At 41.3% G+C, this 18,615-nt stretch overlaps 4 protein-coding genes across 5 annotated transcripts in view; 3 read left to right on the top strand and 1 right to left on the bottom strand.

The window, feature by feature from the left end:
• slc44a4 (solute carrier family 44 member 4) overlaps window positions 1-18,615 on the top strand; it is a 132,637-nt gene that overhangs the window by 25,771 nt on the left and 88,251 nt on the right. The window lies entirely within an intron of this gene.
• utp23 (UTP23 small subunit processome component) lies at window positions 904-3,483 on the top strand. The gene is made up of 3 exons (XM_072370751.1): window positions 904-1,274; window positions 1,355-1,529; window positions 2,507-3,483. The coding sequence occupies exons 1-3, from the start codon at window positions 1,087-1,089 to the stop codon at window positions 2,909-2,911; spliced, it is 768 nt and encodes a 255-aa protein (XP_072226852.1). The 5' UTR covers window positions 904-1,086; the 3' UTR covers window positions 2,912-3,483.
• rad21b (RAD21 cohesin complex component b) lies at window positions 3,036-12,109 on the bottom strand. 2 transcript variants are annotated; one of them, XM_072370749.1, is made up of 14 exons: window positions 11,971-12,109; window positions 9,203-9,400; window positions 8,681-8,810; window positions 8,393-8,492; window positions 7,562-7,668; window positions 7,193-7,402; window positions 6,938-7,060; window positions 6,717-6,845; window positions 6,396-6,619; window positions 6,142-6,298; window positions 5,768-5,913; window positions 5,401-5,598; window positions 5,209-5,292; window positions 3,036-4,196 (listed from the first exon to the last, which is right to left on the bottom strand). In XM_072370749.1, exons 2-14 carry the CDS (start codon window positions 9,344-9,346, stop codon window positions 4,005-4,007), a joined length of 1,944 nt encoding a protein of 647 aa, XP_072226850.1. In that variant the 5' UTR covers window positions 9,347-9,400; window positions 11,971-12,109; the 3' UTR covers window positions 3,036-4,004. The 2 variants fall into 2 exon arrangements, with proteins under 2 accessions (XP_072226850.1, XP_072226851.1); XM_072370750.1 differs by having other exon boundaries at window positions 6,717-6,842.
• Window positions 17,486-18,548, top strand: aard (alanine and arginine rich domain containing protein). Its single transcript, XM_072370754.1, has 2 exons — window positions 17,486-17,952; window positions 18,161-18,548. The coding sequence occupies exons 1-2, from the start codon at window positions 17,728-17,730 to the stop codon at window positions 18,281-18,283; spliced, it is 348 nt and encodes a 115-aa protein (XP_072226855.1). The 5' UTR covers window positions 17,486-17,727; the 3' UTR covers window positions 18,284-18,548.

Here is an 18,615-nt window from a genome sequence, read left to right as displayed (position 1 = left end):
GTGTGTGTGTGTGTGTGTGTGTGTGTGTGTGTGTGTGTGTGTTCATGGTGTACCCCTCCTCTCGCCCAGTGGCAGCTGGGATAGTCTCCAGCACCCTGCGACCCTGATTTGGACTGAGCAAGTATAGAAAATGGATAAATGAATGAATCATTGTCGGCTTTCACTTTGCACAGTTATTGCTGCTGACAGAGAGATGCAGGAGGTCATCCTGTATCTCTCTGTGTTATAGGATAGTTGAAGAAACTTCACACTGAGCACACTCTGTTGTTGAAACACTTTCCACCAGAGACTTGTTGAAGATGTAGAGCGTCTTAACGCAGACATTGAATGACCTTAGCCTCTTTAAGAAGCAGAGTCTCTTATGTCTTTCCTTCAGCATAGCCTCAGTGTTGCATTTCCAGTCCAGTCTGCTGTCCAAGTCTGAGGTGTACAGAGTGAACAACTGTGTTAAGTAAACTCTCGTGAAATTTAAATGATAAGCTCTTCACACATTTTGTATGTTAAAATCTAAGTTGGGCGGTACTATAAGATGCCAGATAAACAAAATGAAGTAAAAAGTGAATATTTTCCCTGTAGTATTGTAGCTGAAATATTGTAAGTATCCCAAATTTGCAGTTACGTGCAGAACTTGGGTAAAACAGCCAACAGGTTACAACCCATTGCTCTAACTTGTTTTTTGTTGTTGTTGACGCTGACATAAGCTACTAAACTTTAAAATAATGCTAGACATTAGCTTAATAAAATATACATACTTTAAGATGATAAAAGGTAATAATTTACTACTGGGAAAGGCTAACTGACACCTACGGGCTGTGTGCGATGTTTTTGTTAAACTTAACGAAACGATCATTTCAACAGCCGGAACTATTTTGTTTCTAGTTTCTAGCCGGAGTCATGAGTGGAATGCACCGAAGGCGTGCAGTATACAGTTAGTGTCCATGCTGAGTTTGGTTGTGATAATTGCTCGTTTTAAGGAAAATAACAGCAAGTATTCTCACGTTTTAACTGACTTGCGTCTCTCACGGTTTATTTTGTTGTCTGTCGGGAAATACACACAATCTGCTCTGACTTGACCGACGAGCCAAAATGAAGATCAAACGACAGAAACAAGCCAAGAAAACGATTAGTTTCTACAAATACAACTTCAACTTCAGGGAGCCTTTTCAAATCCTAATCGACGGCACTTTTTGCCAGGCGGCGTTGAAGAACAAAATTCAGATCAAGGAGCAGATGCCGAAATATCTGATGGGGGAGGTTCAGCTGTGCACCACGAAGTGAGTTATTTCACCCCTGAGCCGTGAAAATGTGAGCCTTTCTTATTAAGTCACCCGCATGTGTCTGTGTTCATCCTCAGCTGCGCTCTGAAAGAACTCGAGACTCTTGGAAAAGAGCTGTATGGAGCTAAAATCATCCTGCAGAGGTTCCAGGTCAGGAGATGTCCACATTTCCAGAGCCCAGTCCCTGCCTCAGAGTGCCTGCTGTCCATGCTGGGGGAGACAAACCCACACCACTACTTTGTAGCCACGCAGGTAAAGATGCAAAAGCACTCTTTTAGTTGCTGAAATTACTTGGAGTTCGTAGAAGTGAACTTGACATTTACAGACAAAATTGCAGCTATGAATATAGCCTCTCTATCAAATGAAATCTTTCTCTATCTGTTGCTGTGAGCAACAACATGCGGTCAAATCAACTAAAAAGAATATCTAGAAAAGAGAGGTATCAGGAACATTAGGAATGACCCAGTCATCATGACCAAATCATTACACTGGGGGTTTACATCTGGTGCAAACCATCCAAAAAAAAAGTTCTGGAACATTACTCTTTGGACAGATGAAAATAAAATCAACCTTAAAGATGAGGAGAAAAATGAAGCAGCGACTGATAATCTGAATACATACCATCTGTGAAACGTGGAGTCAGTGTGATGATACGAGTAGGAATGGGTTCCAGTGGGTCTATTGTGGGCTTTTTGTGACGTGTTTGTGGTGTCTTTAACATTCCTGTGTTGGCTGTACGTGTGCAGGGCTCACAGGGAGATGTTTTTATGGCAGTGGTGTTACGTCACACCACTGTAGGGGGAGCCAAAGAGCAAACAAAAATCGGCGTTGCTTTAAAACATACTTAAAAACATTCCAGTTTTTGAAGGTGGAATATTCTGCAAACTCCTGATCTCAGCTTTATTGAGCTGAAAATACTCACAAACACAACTTAGTGGCCTGGTGGAAAATCATCAGCACTTCAGTCACAGTCACTGCCTGCAAACAGCAATTTATTTATGGTTATTTTATATATCTATTTGCATTTGTGCCTGAAAAAATTCTTCATATTAAAAAACTTTGATTCCAAAACGGCTAAACTAAAGCTGAGTGTATCCACTTTAAGCCAATATTCATTCAACTGGAACTTAGTCATGTAGGTATGTTCCCACAACTTCCAGGTTCCATGCATTAGGAGACCTTTTTAGCAACATTGTTTAGTTATAAAGGTCACTTTTGTTTCTGTGCAGGACCACGCAGTGACTGCAGGCCTGAAGAAGATCCCAGGTGTTCCTCTGCTTTACATCATCCTAAACACCATCGTGCTCGACAAGCCCTGCCAGACGTCCGTCAACCATGTCCAGGCCGTCCAGTTGGGAGAGCTGGTGAGTCCGGCCCAGCAGCAGAGCATTCGCAGCCTGAAAGAAGAGCAGGGCATCGCCCACAAAGACGGAGAGAGGCGGGGGAAGAAGAGGAAGAGGAAACAGAGCCATCCTAACCCCCTGAGCTGCCTCAAGAAGAAGAAGAAGCAGAAAGGAGTGCCGACACCCCCGCGGAAGAAGACGGAGCCGGGGGAGAAGAGCAAAAGAAGCCGACACAAGAAAAGAAAGACGATGGGAGGAGACAATGCTGCAGCTCCTGCAGTTACAGTCTGACGGGAAGACAGAGACTTCAGCCTTTTGTTTTTTTAAATGTATATTGCATAAGATGTTCACGGATAATATAATGCCAGTTTGAAGAAATGACACATTTACTTCTGGTCTATTTTTCCAAAGTTACCAGAGAGAATACATTTTGTGTTTGCCATTTGAAATTCCTATGTTCGTATGTGTTGTTTTAAAAGAAAAATGCTTTTCTTTACAACCGAGGGACAGCTCTGAGACAACGTCTTTGAGAGGATTTTCCTGCTTATATACGAAATTAATGCAGGTTTACAGGCACATAGCTAAAAATACAAGAGGTTCTCAGACGTGGCAGGTGTGCAGCTGCTGTGGAAGCTCAGCTGTCTTTGTGTGGACGCTTGTTTACACTTGCTGATTCCAGTTAGCTAAATTCAGCCTGTGGAGTCGTTGTAGACAATAAGTTAGACATGTCAACTCAGTATTCAGTTGATCTTGTTATCAAGTCATTCTTTATAATAATCAAATCAGCTTTCCATTGAAAACAATTCACACTCTAGCTGTTACACAGTACAGTGTATTACATCAATAAATGAACACAGAATTCATACTGTTATTAGTGCTTCATTGCCTGTCGCTGTGTTGTATCTAAATGATTATCCATCTACAAAAAAAGGACACTGGATGAACTAAATCTAAATCTTTTAGAATAAAAGAGCAGCACGGCAATAAAAAATGATTTCTGGAGACACTACCCAAAATTGCATGCAAGTACAGCAAACAACTCGTGTTTTCGTTATCCACAGACTGGAGTTATGTTTTCTGAGCTGTTTCACAATTCCACAGTATTTCCTTATCAGGTAGGTTTTTTAAAATTTTTATATTTATTGCAGTCTGTGTACAAAAAGTCTGAATATTTAACTGTTTCACACCACCATGCAATGATCGAGTAAGTGTGTTGTCGGATGCTCATCAAACTGACTTTATAATGATATTTACTGCAATGTAAACAAGCCACAACCTGACAGATAGATCATGAAATAAATAGTTAGCACACAGTGCTTTTGATCAAATGTAACGACTACAGAGCGGAGCTCTTTCCTTTTCAGATTGGAGGGGTGGAGGCGTATTAGATGACGTGGAAGCGAGGCCCAGGTGTAGCTATGATGTCGCTGTAAGGCTCCTCCTGGACCAGCTCCACTGCCTGCTGCTTCTTCAGAACCAGGAAGCTGTAGAACTTGGCAGCTGCCTGCTTCCTGTTGTTGTTCCTGCACAGGTCCAGCAGGCTGACCGACGGCGCGCCTGTTTTGGCCATCACCCTCTGTGGAAAGGTGAGAAACCACCGTGAGAACAACATTAGGGCTGAGCACTTTACATCTTATGTAATATTGCAGGTTTTGTCCCTCATTTGCCTCTTTTCTTTTTGAGTAGCAGATCATGAAATCTGAAGCACTTTGAAAGCGATGCACCATATCTGCAATAGCACGTGTAAAATCTAAGTGTCTCGCATTTTTAAAGCCAAAAGTAGAACAGAAGATGTTATTCATTAGATATGTAAACAGTAAACCAATGTAAACCTGCAACGGAGGATGTAAAGAAATGTCGCACAGTGTTGCATGCTGGGATGAAAAGAAGAGATTGAGAAAGAAAAAGGAGAGAGGGCGGAGCTTACGGGGAGGAATTCAGTCCCTCTGCTTAGTGCAAGATCTGCTAATTAACACGTCGGTATTGTGCTGAAATCTGACCTCAACTCATTTTTGACATTTTTATTTATACATTCAGCAGTGTGTTTATTTTAAAGGATCCAATGCAGTGGATTTCATGAGTCACTATACTGATACGAAAGGCGTGTTTTGATCCTAAAACTCAGGAACAACTCTGCCTTTAGAGGCAGATCCTACAGTTTGAGCAAATAAATACCATCCTGATGTTAGAAACCAGGGTCTGTGGATAATCAAGTAATCAAAAAATTGCATTTTCATTTTTTAAACAATATCCGAAGATATTTTTTTTGTTTCTCTGATTGTTTGTCTTTTCCACACTGCATTCACTTGTTGATATCAGGGTTTAATTCAGATCCATAAATAAATTTCTCTACCAAGTGTGGGCGCATTTTGCAAAAACGAACTTTCACTTTCTCTTCATAAAGTAGAAGCACTAAATCTTGTTGCAGTCTTAATGAAACCTGGAAATCTTTCTAAATGATGCCGGTCCATGCAGTCCCACTCCAATGATCACAAAAATGCTCAACTTGTTGCACTGGGTGGATTCATCTTGTTGTAAAGTGGTAGCATTAAGTTATCACCCTTTATCACATCGTGTACATGCAGTACCTGCAGGCCATGAAGCATCTGCTGGGTTCTTTTGTTCCACCTCCTTTCCTCCTGGTCCTGGTCTCCTCCCTGCACTTCCTCCTCCTAACACACACACACACACACACACACACACAAAAAAAAATCACATTTAAAAACACTCACAGATGCAATGCAACATAAAGTCTTAGATGAATTGTGGCTAATTTTCACCTCTTCGTCAGAGTCATCATCATTCTTTTTCTTGTCCTTGTCGGCAAGCAAGTCCAACTCTATCAGCTGGCTGATGTTCGTGGTAGTGGTCTCCTCAGGGGGCAAATCCACAGTGGAAGCCTCGAGCTGCTCGGGCACATGAGTTGCTTTGGACCCCTGCTGCATCTGCTGCTGCTGCTGCTCGTCCAAGGCTCCCATCTAGAGGAAAGAGGACCGAACGACAGAAGAAGAGTTCCCAGAGTTGCCATTTTTTATTCACATTTAGAAGATGTGAATCAGAAGAAGTGAATGGAAACAGTAACATTTTAATAAAAACTCCCCCTACTGTGCAGAAGAGTTTACACGCCTGCTCGGTAGCATTACTCACAGGCAGGGCTGGCTCTGTGTCCTGAGACTTGCGTTTCAGGCCTCTTTGGGTGGATGGAGGCGGCATGACCGACTCGTCCAGCGTTGTTCGGCTCCCCTCCACTGCTGCAGTCTGGAGCGCACCAGACTCTTCCATGATTGTCTGGTCTGGAAATCAAATTGACATTCAAAATTGTGCAGATAATAAATGAGAATATGTGCGAGCCACTCTTGACTTTTCCTTTACTTGTTGGCCTTGTAAAAGGTAAATCAGTTTAAAATTGAAGCTTTATCAAAGAGCAAACAAGTGAGGTAACAAATACATCACATCCATACTGTTTCTTATACTACTTTCAACAAACAAAAGAAGGCAAAAGGTACATGAAAAATTCCTACCCATGATGTCTCTCTGCTGGTGGGCTGCGGTTTCCTCTCTTGGCACATCTGGGTTCTCCAGATCCTTCAGGAACTCATCCAGACTATCGGCCTCACCACCTTTCCTCCTCTTCCTCAGTTCATCTGGCACCAGTGGCGTCAGACATCTCGTAAACATCTAGAGAGAACAAAGTGCGTGTCAGCTGTGTGTAACAGTTAGCAGAATGCTATCGTGCACATGTACCTGAGTAACCGTGCATCTGAAGCTACGTCACCTTTAGCAGCCTCGCATTCCAGAGAGGCTGAGCTGGGAGGGAGAAGAGCTTCTCGACTCCTCCGGTCTCCTTCCACATCATCAATTTCTTGGTGGGAGGAGCCAGATCCAGTGTAGTGACAATGTCGGAGTAGTCAGAAAGCTGTGCGCGGATAGTTTTACTATCCAGCTCCTTCACGCTGTCTACAATCAGCTTCCTCTTACGCTTCGCTTTGGTCTCCTTCACTGCAAAGGCCGTACAGAGATGGAGGGTCAAGTTATCTGGTGCAACCAGACTTTTTGCATTTTAGATTGAGTCCAGGAAAATCATTATAAAGGTCACCAGTGATGTCGATGGGCTCCAGGGCGAAGGTTTCTTCCTCATTGTGAACCAAAGCAGTCTGTTCTGTCTGGTCAGTCATGACTGGCAGCGGCTCTGTTGGGCCTGAGTCAGGACTGTCTGGGGCTCCTGCTGACAGCAAACACAAACGCATCACACTGGATCTGCTTTTTATGAGCTGTACAGAAAACGAGCTTTGATGCTGAGGGGTGTGTTGAACTGACCTGAGAGAGCGTCAAAGTCATCCTCATCGTCTCCGTGGTCCTGAGGCATCATCACACTTTCTGTGATGGCGGGTGGGTCGTCAAAGATGCCGCCTCCATCTTCGTTACTCAGCAGCTTGTCCACTAGACACGAATATGCTGTTGTTATAACTTTTGATTGAAGAAAAACAGCCTCACCTACAGACATAATAAAACTGAAAGGTAATAACAAATAGTAAAAGCCTAAAATGACAACATTATCAGTGGGATTTTTACCCAGCATCCCTCCCTCATTGCTTTCCATGGGATTGTCTCCAAAGTCATCTTTGTATTGGTCATCATACTCCAGGTGGTTGGACTTGTCAGCCATCTGGTTAGCTCCACCCTCGGCCTCCAGCAGCAGGTTGGAAGCTGACGCTCCCATGATGTCCACCTCAAACGCACTCTCCTCTCGCATCATCTCCCTGTCGTCCATTCCGAAGTCAGCTGCACACAGAACAGTGCGTCTTTACAACGTAAAGCACCTAACACGAGCAACAAAAAAGCCTTCAAACTTCTGGCCTCTGAGCTCTAACAACTGTGGTATTTCTCTGAATAATGAAGAAAATCCTAAACAAAGATTCAACAACAAGTTAAGATGCTCACCAAAGTCATTGTCCTGCAGCAGGTTGAGGTTGCCCACCTCCTCTCTCATGGTGATTTCTTCCACTCTGCTCTGGTTCAAGTTGAACTGCTGAGCCACGTCAATGTCACTGTGTGTGAAACACACGACACCATCAGCTCTGTTTTATTTATGATGCTGTGCTGCAAACACATCTGCATCAGCAGAGAACTCTACGGGCTTGTTAAATGTTTTCCTGCAGATATGTGTTGATGGAGCTCTCGTTAATTCACTCGTATCGTCTCTTTAAGTTTTCTTTGATAATTACATGCATTTTCTAGCACATAAGAACTGGTTATGTGTGCAGGTTACAAGTTAAAAACAGGCATAGCTCTTCAATATTTAGGAAAAACTGACATTTAAAGCAAAAAAAATGGACGAATTACCGACCAAAATAAGTCCTAATCTTTTTTTTTTCCATCTCTCATTTAAATCAAAATTGTTACACTGAATCTCGTGCATTTTGTGAATGTATCTGTTGCAGATATTCTTAGCACGAGGATAAATGGAGCCACCAGTGGTCCTCTCTTTGCAAAAGAAAGAGAAAAAGCAAATACTGGAGAGTTTCACCATCTAATAAAAGAGCTTTCCAGATGGTTTTCAGGTGCATTTCTGGATGTCAGTGGTCCAGTTTGATGCTCTGCTGTTGATACTGGACCCACCAATTTTTAAAAACTAATACGGACTTCTTCTGCAAAGATCTTTGATATCTAAAATCTGTTTTAGAAAATGTAAGGTGCACTCACAGACTAAGGATTACGCTGTATTTCTTTTTTTTTTTTAAATCCGGTCTGTATTCTCTGTAGTAGACTCACTCTAAATCTGGCAGCGGCTGATCAAAATCGTGGAACTCCTCGGGTAACGTGATGGCGTTGTAGGCTGCTTCTCTGTTCTCCTCTGGAAGATCCACCACACCTAAAGCAACACAATGAGGAAAAAGAATTTGTAGCACGTATCTCTAAAGAGACGGAGATAAATACGAGTCAAAACTGAGGAAGATCCTAAAAGAACCTCGATTCTGATGAGCAAAAAGCAGAGAAACAAACAGCTGAATACACTGATCAAAAGCAATGGCAGTTGTTGAGTAATATGCAGTTCCCAACCTGGTCGAAACGCCATCTTTATCTTGATGAAGGCCTCGTTACAATCTGCCAGCAGGTATTTGGCCTTCCTGTGGTAGATCCTCACCACCCCGAGCAGCAGATGCCCCGATGTTCGTAAAGCCATTTTCACCTGTGAGAATAATAAATGTGCATCCATGAATTATCAGTGACAATACTGTGTGAGAGCAGCTCTCACCTTTATTATGTAGTGAAACAGAAAATCACTCTTTAACATCTGATCGCTTCCGTTATAGATCTGCGATCATTCTTTACGGTAATGAACATCAGCAGGTAAAAACAGCTAACATATACCAGGTTAATACCAGAAGGGCTGGCTCCACTGAATGCTTTTATCTATGTTGAAGAAATACATCAACTTAATTAAAATATATATATATATATACATATAGAATGAAGCACTGAGATGCACACAGCCAGTCTAACAAAACTACTTAAGTTTAAAAATAATCTTCTTTAAGTCATTGGCTGGAAGACGTGAAAGTAAACAGGATGATGAATTACTTTGGGTGAGATGATGCTCTCTACGCTGCTCTCCAGATTGCACTCGAACACATGAGCCTTGGTCAGCTTCTTGTCCCAGTGGGCCGCCAGCCAGATTTTGGCCAGCGGCCCACGTTTGCTGAGGACAAAGTGGGCATAAAACATTGTCTCAGCGCCTTCTCAGCACAAGGGAAAAGGGGAAGGGGGGAGGCGTCAGACCTGGAGAGAGGAAACAACACAAACAAAGTAGTAAATGCATGAGAGTCGAATGACATTCTGACAGGAGCAAATACTCCAAGCTGTACAGGCCTAACTGAGGTTGATAAGCAAGCTCGCAAGTCAACAAAAGCGACAAAAAAGGGAAAACGTTTTTAACTGTGCTAGAGGGATGATGCATTGTTAATTTAAAGAACTATTATAAAGTAAGCCTAACGATGCTGGTTATCAACGCAGTGAGTCAAATGAGGCTTTCCTCACCCTGGGTATTTACACATTCATGTAAAACAGGCTTAGTTAGCATCAGATGACCAATTATTAATGTATATGTCTTGCAGATAGAAGAGCAACACAGCTGCTGCAGGCAAAGCAGGAAGGAAACGAGCAAAAAGCTGAAAAGAATGCAGACTGGTTTCATCAATCAGATTGATTCAAACAGACGATGTATTTGAACAGATTTGTGTGCCGCAGGCGTAGTCTTCTGTCAGATGTAACACTGGATGACAAAGCTGCTTTTTGTACCAAATAAAGAGCAAACAAATGTGACTGAAAGCAGTGGGTGGGATTACTGTAAATATCTAAATTTAGCGTTTTACTACAGGCTCTAAAATGAGCCGATTTCACTGCAAAGACGTTGTCTTTAAGCTACTTGTGTGGCGATTTTGTCAGAAGATGCTGTGGTTATATATCTAAGATTTTATTAGAGCAGAGCAACAGTCTGGAGATGCTTTAAGCTACTGTGGTTTGACACGTGGCCTGAATGGGCATGTGAAGAGTGCCCTGGCCTGGTTTCGTTTAGCTGGTTTCTGTCTATTTTTTTTTCTCGTGTCATGTGAACGTGCTTGCTGACATTCTCAGTCACATAAAGAAAAAAAAAGGACAAATTTGTCAAGTTCTTGCTTTTATTTCTGATATTTTATGAGCCTGACATGAAAATTCAGATTTTTTTATGGGGGGGGGGGGGGGGTAAAATCATAAAACTTGTTTTGAAAATGTTGCTCTTAATAAAACACAATAACTGCACCAGATAACTAAGGACATCTGCTCCCTTTCATTAAAAAAAACCTCAAAATAAAGTATTCAAGTTGATATGCTTTTTGTAAAGAAACTTTAAAATTGGTATGCATCTCCCCAAAATTTGACTTTACCTAATGTCAACCACTGTCGTGAAAGGATAGATCAGTGAAATATTTCTTGTGATATTCTAATCTTTCAAACTTTCTATATTACATATTTTCAAATGCCACCACTTGATGGTGCGACTTCCAACTTCTGTCTGTTTGCCTATCGAGATACTAGTTAGGATCTAACTTTTAATAGGTTCCTTTCCTTTTAATCCCCTAGAATCTGTGAGAAAACTCTATTTTGGTCTCTTGAGATCTCACTGAGGTGACTGTGTCGTTTTCCAAGATCTTTAAAGCATGTATAGGACGTCCCTCTTCAAATTAGCATCACAAACAGTTTGGAGTGCCAATTAGACCAAGTCTAAATAACCTAGAGGGAGTCCAGTACACCTAAGCAAGTTTTATAGAAGTTGCTCCCCACAGAAAAAAAAACAGGTCACAGCTCCATTTTGCTTCGGTCAACATCTGGTCTTGAATTACAGCATTGAACCAGGGTGAGTGTGGCTGCCTGAACTCAGCCACATATCCATCAGACACATCCCAAATTTACATTTTCTATAGGCCTTTGTGCCATGCCTGGCCTCAGAACACCTGCAGTAACCAATGTCATAGTCCATTCATGACATCTGGGCCACACCTGGGCCATACCACACATGCTAGTGCTGTAACAGAGTCATACGGCAAAAGTAACTCAGATTAGGCCCAAATGTGTCTCATCCTTTCACTCAAATGTGGCACTAAGGCACAGACATCAATGTCATAAATTGTGCACCTGAGCGAGTTGAGTCTTTCTTGCACGCCATGAAGCACGAGTGACTGTAAGGTGCAAAATAAACCTTGCATTTGCATTTATTTTTCTCCACTCATTCATCCATTTTCATACTGTATATAAAGAATAAGACTGCCAGCTATACTTTCTAAGTTGATTTTAAGGTTGTTCCTGTTTCCCCGGTGGAACAAATCACCCCGCTGTTTCAGGCTACTCTGTAAATGATTTACTTTTCTGACATTTTGAAGCTGTGACATGTCAGTAGCTGGTAAAGACAAAGGCTTCACCTGGACCTGAGGCTGTTTGGATGATGAATATAAGCACCAGGACATGTCTGCCAGGTGTTTAAGATACACCTGAAGCCATACAATCTAACTGCCATACCTGTCATCAGACTGTTATTATCACTGCATATCATATTGAGTCAGTATGGTTAAACACGAGTGAATAAAGAGTCATTTCTTTTGATAACTGCAGGTCTTTCTGACCGTTGGTGCCGTTTTAAATGACGTGACCGTTACATTTAGCCGCAGTAACCGTCGATGCTCCCCGTGTCCCACAGGTGATGATGCAGAGAAGAAAAAGCGGAGCACCGTGCAGCTGGCGCATTTTCTTTTGACAGAAATGATTACCTACACATATTTCCCCCCCGACGTTTATGAAAAAGATAAATGACTAACCGGTTAGCCGACGTGTGTTTTCCCCGTTTTCATGGTGGGCTGGTTAATGCTGCGGGTACTGGTTATCTCCCAGCCCTCCTGTCCTCGTCCACTAAAACAAACAAGATGGCGTCCTCTTTTCGTGCAGAGTGGACGGTTTGAAACCTCAGCAGTGTGCTGAGTGGTGCTGATGTGGAGTGCTGAGTGCTGTCTTCACATCTTTTAAGTAGATAAAGATTCCACAATGAACTAACACAAACACACCTATTAGAAGTATCCTGAAAATATTTCACTTATAATCTAAAAAAAAAAAATGAATGTGTGAAAAGCTAAATGTGCCCAAGGTTGCATATTATTTATTTACATCGTAGATAAAGTTTTATCTGCTTTAATGTCTAGTTAAGATTGGAGAGGTTGATTTGCGAACCTGACTGAAAAAGTAGCAATCTGATTGATTTCAGAGTTAATATTATATTAATATAATATTAGCGAAAAAATACTATTACACATGACGTCTTGCAATGAACCTTCACTATCAGCAAGATGCATTGATGAAAAATAAAGCAACTATTGCCTGTAAGGTATAAATCAATATAAAACATGTTACAAACACCTGGACCTAAAGTAAATGTAAAGTTTTGATACTTTTTAAATCAGCAAATCCTTGGTTTGATCAAGACTTTTCTGTGGGTAACTTCGGAATGACCCACTGATTCAGATGAATTTGTTGAGAAAATGTCTTTATGTCAATGGGAAGATTTAATGAAGCACATTTCTGCATTAATTGTTCTCTGAAACAAGCTGAACGACTCTCGAGACAGGCTAAAGAACTCCTCACATAGTAAAAGAAATTAAACTTTAATGGCTCAGCTCACAACAGTTTTTTCCCCTCACAGAAGGACATTTTAAGTTAGAGAGGCTTATGTTTTCCATGCAACATAATCTGTAAATTATGTCAAATTTATGGCTACTGGTTGTGGTGCAGTGGTAGTGAGTCAACGGTGGGGTGAGCAGGTAGGTGTCTTGGAATCCACTGGAGACTGCTGGATCCTTATTTAGCGAATCCAGAATGAAGCGAGCAATGAAGGAAGCAGCACTGGGAACACAGGAAGGCAGAGTAAATACACAAAGGAAAATTTTAAACATGAAGCAGTGGTAGTAGTAGTGAGACAATCTGGCAAGGAGTGGTTGCTCCTGCAGAACCTTAAGAAGGTGTCTTGAAGAGGTCAGATGAGGAACAAGTGTGACCTACTCAACCCCGCTTAAGACCCAGAAACCAAACAAATGCCACAGCCAAGCACGATCGTGACAGTCTTGGCTCTTCATAAAAAATATTCAAGTGCAGTTGTGTCAAAACTACTGGAGCAGATGCACTATTCCCAAGAAGAAGCAAAAGAACGGTTTCTTATTTAAGCTTAAAAGATAAGAAGAAGAATTCAAAGTTAACTCTGAAGAATGGCCCATTTCAGAGTGTGACTTTGTCATAAACCAGCGCACTCACTAAGGTGTTATTACTGATTCAACAACAGGTTGAATCAGCAGAAATCAGGTTGCCATGTGAAATTAGAATTTTAAAAAATTTCATTTGAGGTGTCAAATATTTTGGAGTAAATGTATTGCTGTGTAACGTTTCCATCTTTAATGTTTTGTAGTGAGGTAGTTTTGCTAAATCATCAAGGATACAGTATAATTTTAGTCATATATTTCTTTGTACCCAGTTGAAATGTATTGGTCATATCCTGCAAACAGTAATATGTGTTTCATTGTAATTCTTGAACTGTGCTGAGAGTTATGTTTGAAACCAGTTTGTTATATTGCATGTTTGTTTGATACAGGCCTCTCCTCAGAATCTCAATGAGCTTACCCGTATAAAGTATATAAAAAAACAATGAACAGATTTCTGTGTTTTACAGCGCTTTGCTAGGCAGCAGAGCTGTGAATGAACTCCATCGGTGGGTCATATCAGGCCAGGAACAACGCTTTGATCATGTGCTGAACCAGCTCAGCTGACAGCAGACTGAGCTCTGCAGTCCTGCCTCAGGCTGCTGCAGCACTCCCATTCTCTCACATCACACGCTTAAAATAAAGCTTCAAAGTGAGTGTGTGAGTGATTCTCTGCAGCTAGTTCAGGTACAGCATCAGAGACCAGTTTTCACAGACAGGAGTTTAGTTTAGACAACACAAGCAGCTTCCCGTGTTTTCTTCTGACTTCTTTTGTCAGCACTCGCACCCTGCTCCTCTCACATTTCTTCAGTTTGTCTCTCTTGTGGCAACAGAGACAAACAACAGTCAAATGATAAAAAAAATGATAAAAAAAGTCTCATTGGGTTCATCTAAATACATTAATCCAACGTTATTATTAAGCTGTACGTTACACGTATCGTGTAAAAAGCACTGCAAGACCTTTATTGTGACTGTAAATGATCAATTTACCACTAGAGGGCAACAAAGTTTTACAAAATAGCTGCGATCCAACAGCAGAGTTTCATATATCAAGCTGTTTAAAAACCACTCTTATCACACTAAATTTCTATCTGTGTAATTACAGCAAACACTGGGTTTGACGCCTCTCAGTCCCTTATGATAATTAATTTTCCATCAAACATCCTTGAAATTGAATTTTCTGCATCCTGAAGTGGAAATAAAGATCTTGTCTGTGTTGTGAAGGAAGGACAACTAATACTTTGGGCTGTAATTATGACATAAGTTCTGTCAAAAGCCGTGCTTATGAGCTGTTTTACATATTTTTACACGGGAGAAGACTTAAAGGCGGATTCTAATCTTGGTATACTTTAAGTGACAACAGAGTGTCTTTTTACTCAACTTTCAAACCACATGATTTGATAACACAGATTAAGACAATGTGCTGCTGTGAGTCACATGACTTGAACTTGAGGGCACATGATTCAACTTCAACTTTATTTTTATGACACATTTAAAACCAACAACTGTTGACCAAAGTGCTTTACGGGCTCGGCCAGCGATGAAAACTATAACAAAATTACAATAAAAATACAAGGACATGACAATATATAGATTGATGATACATTAATCTGATAATTCAAGGTATACAATCATACATTTGGACTTTAAACTTGCAGATATTTGATGTCTTACTGAAAAAAAAATCCCTTTTTTTGTTGGAAAATCTTTAATGATGGTAATCATGGTATTACTACCAGTATTCTTGCACTGCATTGCACAAACTGGAGGAAAACGGGTTTAATGTGATGACAATAAATTGGAAGACATGAACAGTGATTTGCAAAACTTTAAGTAACTGCCTTTAAGCATATCATATATCAAACTGTTGTAATCAGACAATTCTTCAAAGAATTCAATAAAAAAGCAATAACAAAAAGCAGTCATTTTTCTCAATCAACAATACGATGTATGTAATAAAATGTAAAATGACATTATATTTGTTTTGATTATATAAGTTTTGGACCTAATTGGGAACCTCCCAGCTGTGACAACCCCTCACAGATGTTTAAAAAATGGTTTAAACGGTTAAAATGCAGTATCTGTGCAGGAATGAGAGTGATAGGTAACTGGAATATTTATGAGGCACAATTAATAGAAATTATATACACATTTTGGAACAATGCATGATATATTTTTCAGGGAAAATCTTGTTTATTTCAGCAAGACAATAACAAGCCACATTCTGCTCCATATAGAAGTGTGGAAGCTGTCCAGGGTCTGGCCCTGATACTCACTGGAAATGTTTGCTGTATGACCAAAAAAATCTAAGTAAAGACCGAAAAGGGCCCAAAACCGCTTGTTATTTTCAAACAAGCTTTCAAAGTGTTGTTAACAGAAGAGATAGACATGTGGTAGACGTACTCCTTGTTGCACCTTTTCTGAAACAAGCAACTGGAAGTTGTTTCCCAGTAGTTTCCAAAAAGCTCAGCTTTATCTCCAACACTGTTGTCTTTATACTGCATTCATTAGACTATAGGGGCTGCATTATTTAGAAGTCATTGTATTTGTTTTATTTATTTTGACAGCTTCCCAACTTTTTGGGATTTTGATGATGTTGCACTAATGCTTCATCATTCTCAGAGGCCATCTCTACTTTTTAAAAATACGTTAGAACAAATAAATCGAATCAAATCTCTCTCCCGAATATAGTCTCCCCACCATCTCAAACGGATTATTTATTTGAATGAAATTTGCTAAATGTGCATATGTATTTTAAAGTTCCCACTTTGTGTTACTAGTACTTGATTAAGTAGAAAACATAACCCAGAGTTAAAAGACTGCAACAGTCTTACTGGTTTAAACAAACTAAATCTGACCACAATCGAGGCTCCCAACAGCTTCAGTGTGGCACATTTGCTCCAAACGGTGATCCAGGCATCCTTAGGATCATCCTCCCTAGAAGGGAACATGATATGATAAAAAAAACATAATTCCCATGAGACATGAATGTTCACTCATGTGAGAAAAGCTTCAGCACCTGAGGCCCAATGTGTGTTGCTGACAGCTTATTGGTTCCTGTCATTGTTGTCACGTGTCGCCCTGCTGCCTTGACCTTCGAGACTTGACAGCCCAATCCCTCCAATCTCTTCTCACGCTTCGTAAACCCCTTGCACAAATAGAGTCATAGCTCACATCTTATGAGCTCTGACAAGTGAAACTGCTCCCTCTCACTCTCCAGCATACTTGTCCATCCATCTTTGCACATCAGTGTATGACTGACTTACAAATCAAACCCATCTTTTATGGTTTTAACGAGTGGAGAAGAACTTGGCTGAGAATAAACTGTCTGATATCTCAAAGTCTGTTCCCACACACCGCATCTCTTTGTGTCTTGCGACATTGCATCGAAACAGCCAACATTTTTTCAAAACTGCACTTGAAAGCATTGACTGATTGTGATGTGGCCTCTCATGTCTCACTGCCAGACTCGTAAGTTAGGCAGGGAAAAAACACTGGACTGCTGTCTCATCTCTATACAGAAGTCAGGGGAAAAAAAGCCTGCTCACTGTTGCCAAAAACCATCCCACAAATCCCAGAGGGGCATGGACTTTACTTGGGCACAAAAGATGTGGTTATATTTCACCGTAGGATGGCCTTTGTGCCTCTGAATCAGCTAACACTGAGGCTGTGTCTGCTCCTTGCCCAACCTGTCCGTCCCCTAAGCTGACAAGCAGATCTTATTTAGGGAGAAGCACTGAAAAAGTCCACTGGGGGTTTGATTGAGTTTCTCTGTGCTGTACATGTAGACACACACACAGGTTTACACATGGGCTTTTTGTCCGACAGAGAGCTCAATCGCAACACATTTCTCACACTCGAATTGTATGGGGACAAGATTTGCTGGGAAGGAGAAATAGTGGAAAGGGGGGAGGGTGTGGTGGTAGGAGTTGGAGGGGTCTTTTCAGTTCCTTTTGGAGGCAACAATAGTCTTTGTCCAAGATCTTCCACCATTCTTATTAGGGTTACCAAAAGGAGGAGGAGGAGGAGGGAGGCGCAGGCGGAGGGAGTTTCTCCATAGTAACAATGACAAAACAAGCCAGTTTAGCACCAGGAAGGCAAAGGGTTGACTGAAGGGTTGGCTGGAACTGTTCAGGAGAAGCACAGAAACTTGTGGAGTGAAGTTGTGTTCATTTAAGGAGGACAATCAGTTTGAAGTGGATCTGTTACATACAGCGGGGAATCGTGATTTAAAAGAGGAGAAGAAAAAGAAGTAGAGAGGATTTTGAACATCTATTAGAGAAATTTACCAGTCTGGGTGATACACACCTGCCTACATATTCATACTCACCCAGAATGGACCGAGACAGTCACAGTGAGGACACGCTATCCACTATGGTCCTGGAGAACATAAAGAACAAACTGATTCATGCCTTCAGAGTGACATCGGAGTCCAAAGAAGATGCTGGAGACTCAGGCGTCAGCGTCAGGCCGCTCAGCATGGGCAGGAGTTACCAAGCAAACGAGGAACTGCGGCGGGCGCAAATAGATGGAGCGATAACCTGGCTGAGGTCTGAACTGGTGAGCTCCTACACTTTTTACAGTTTGACCTTTTTCCCTTTAGACTGCAGCAGCTTTTAATAGTTGTCATATAGAGAAATGTTTCTAATTTACCTCTGGTTGATTTAAAATCCTTAATATGAAGGAAATTTACAATAAAGGACCAGTATTTGTGTGCTTCTCAATCTAAGTGTAAACATCAGAGCTTCCTCTAACTGTTGTCATGCAGCTGGAAATGCGCACTCAGGACCTCCAGCTGGCTCAGACACTGCTGGGACTCAACACAGAGATCCAAAGACTGAGGAGGGAGAGTTTTGGGGGTGTGGAGGTAGAGGGGGATGAGCAGCCGTAAGCAGCCCCAGCAGACTGCCTCTTCTCTGGGGAGGACTTGAGAATGACCAAGGGAAGAAGCATGCACTGGACTCCACGGTGGACAAAGAAATTGCTCTGATGCAGATGAAATGATTGAACGCCTCATTGCAATCAGTTATGTCATTGCAAGAGTAAGATATGTTTTGCACTTAGGCAGAGTTGTGCTGAAGAAAGCTGTACCACTGTCTCTTTGTTGAAATGAAGCTTTATGGATGTAAAGATTAAATGGAAAACAAAAAATTAAAATGGAGAAAATGTATCACCGTATTTGAATCTTTATTGAGCTGTTTGATATAATCCTACAAGCTCAGA

The sequence above is a fragment of the Leuresthes tenuis genome, unplaced genomic scaffold (genome assembly GCF_036924035.1).
Source record: "Leuresthes tenuis unplaced genomic scaffold, fLeuTen1.0.hap1 SCAF_18, whole genome shotgun sequence".
Lineage (NCBI taxonomy): Eukaryota > Metazoa > Chordata > Actinopteri > Atheriniformes > Atherinopsidae > Leuresthes > Leuresthes tenuis.
Note: the sequence above shows the minus strand (reverse complement) of the source record. Positions and strands in the feature narration are given on the sequence as shown.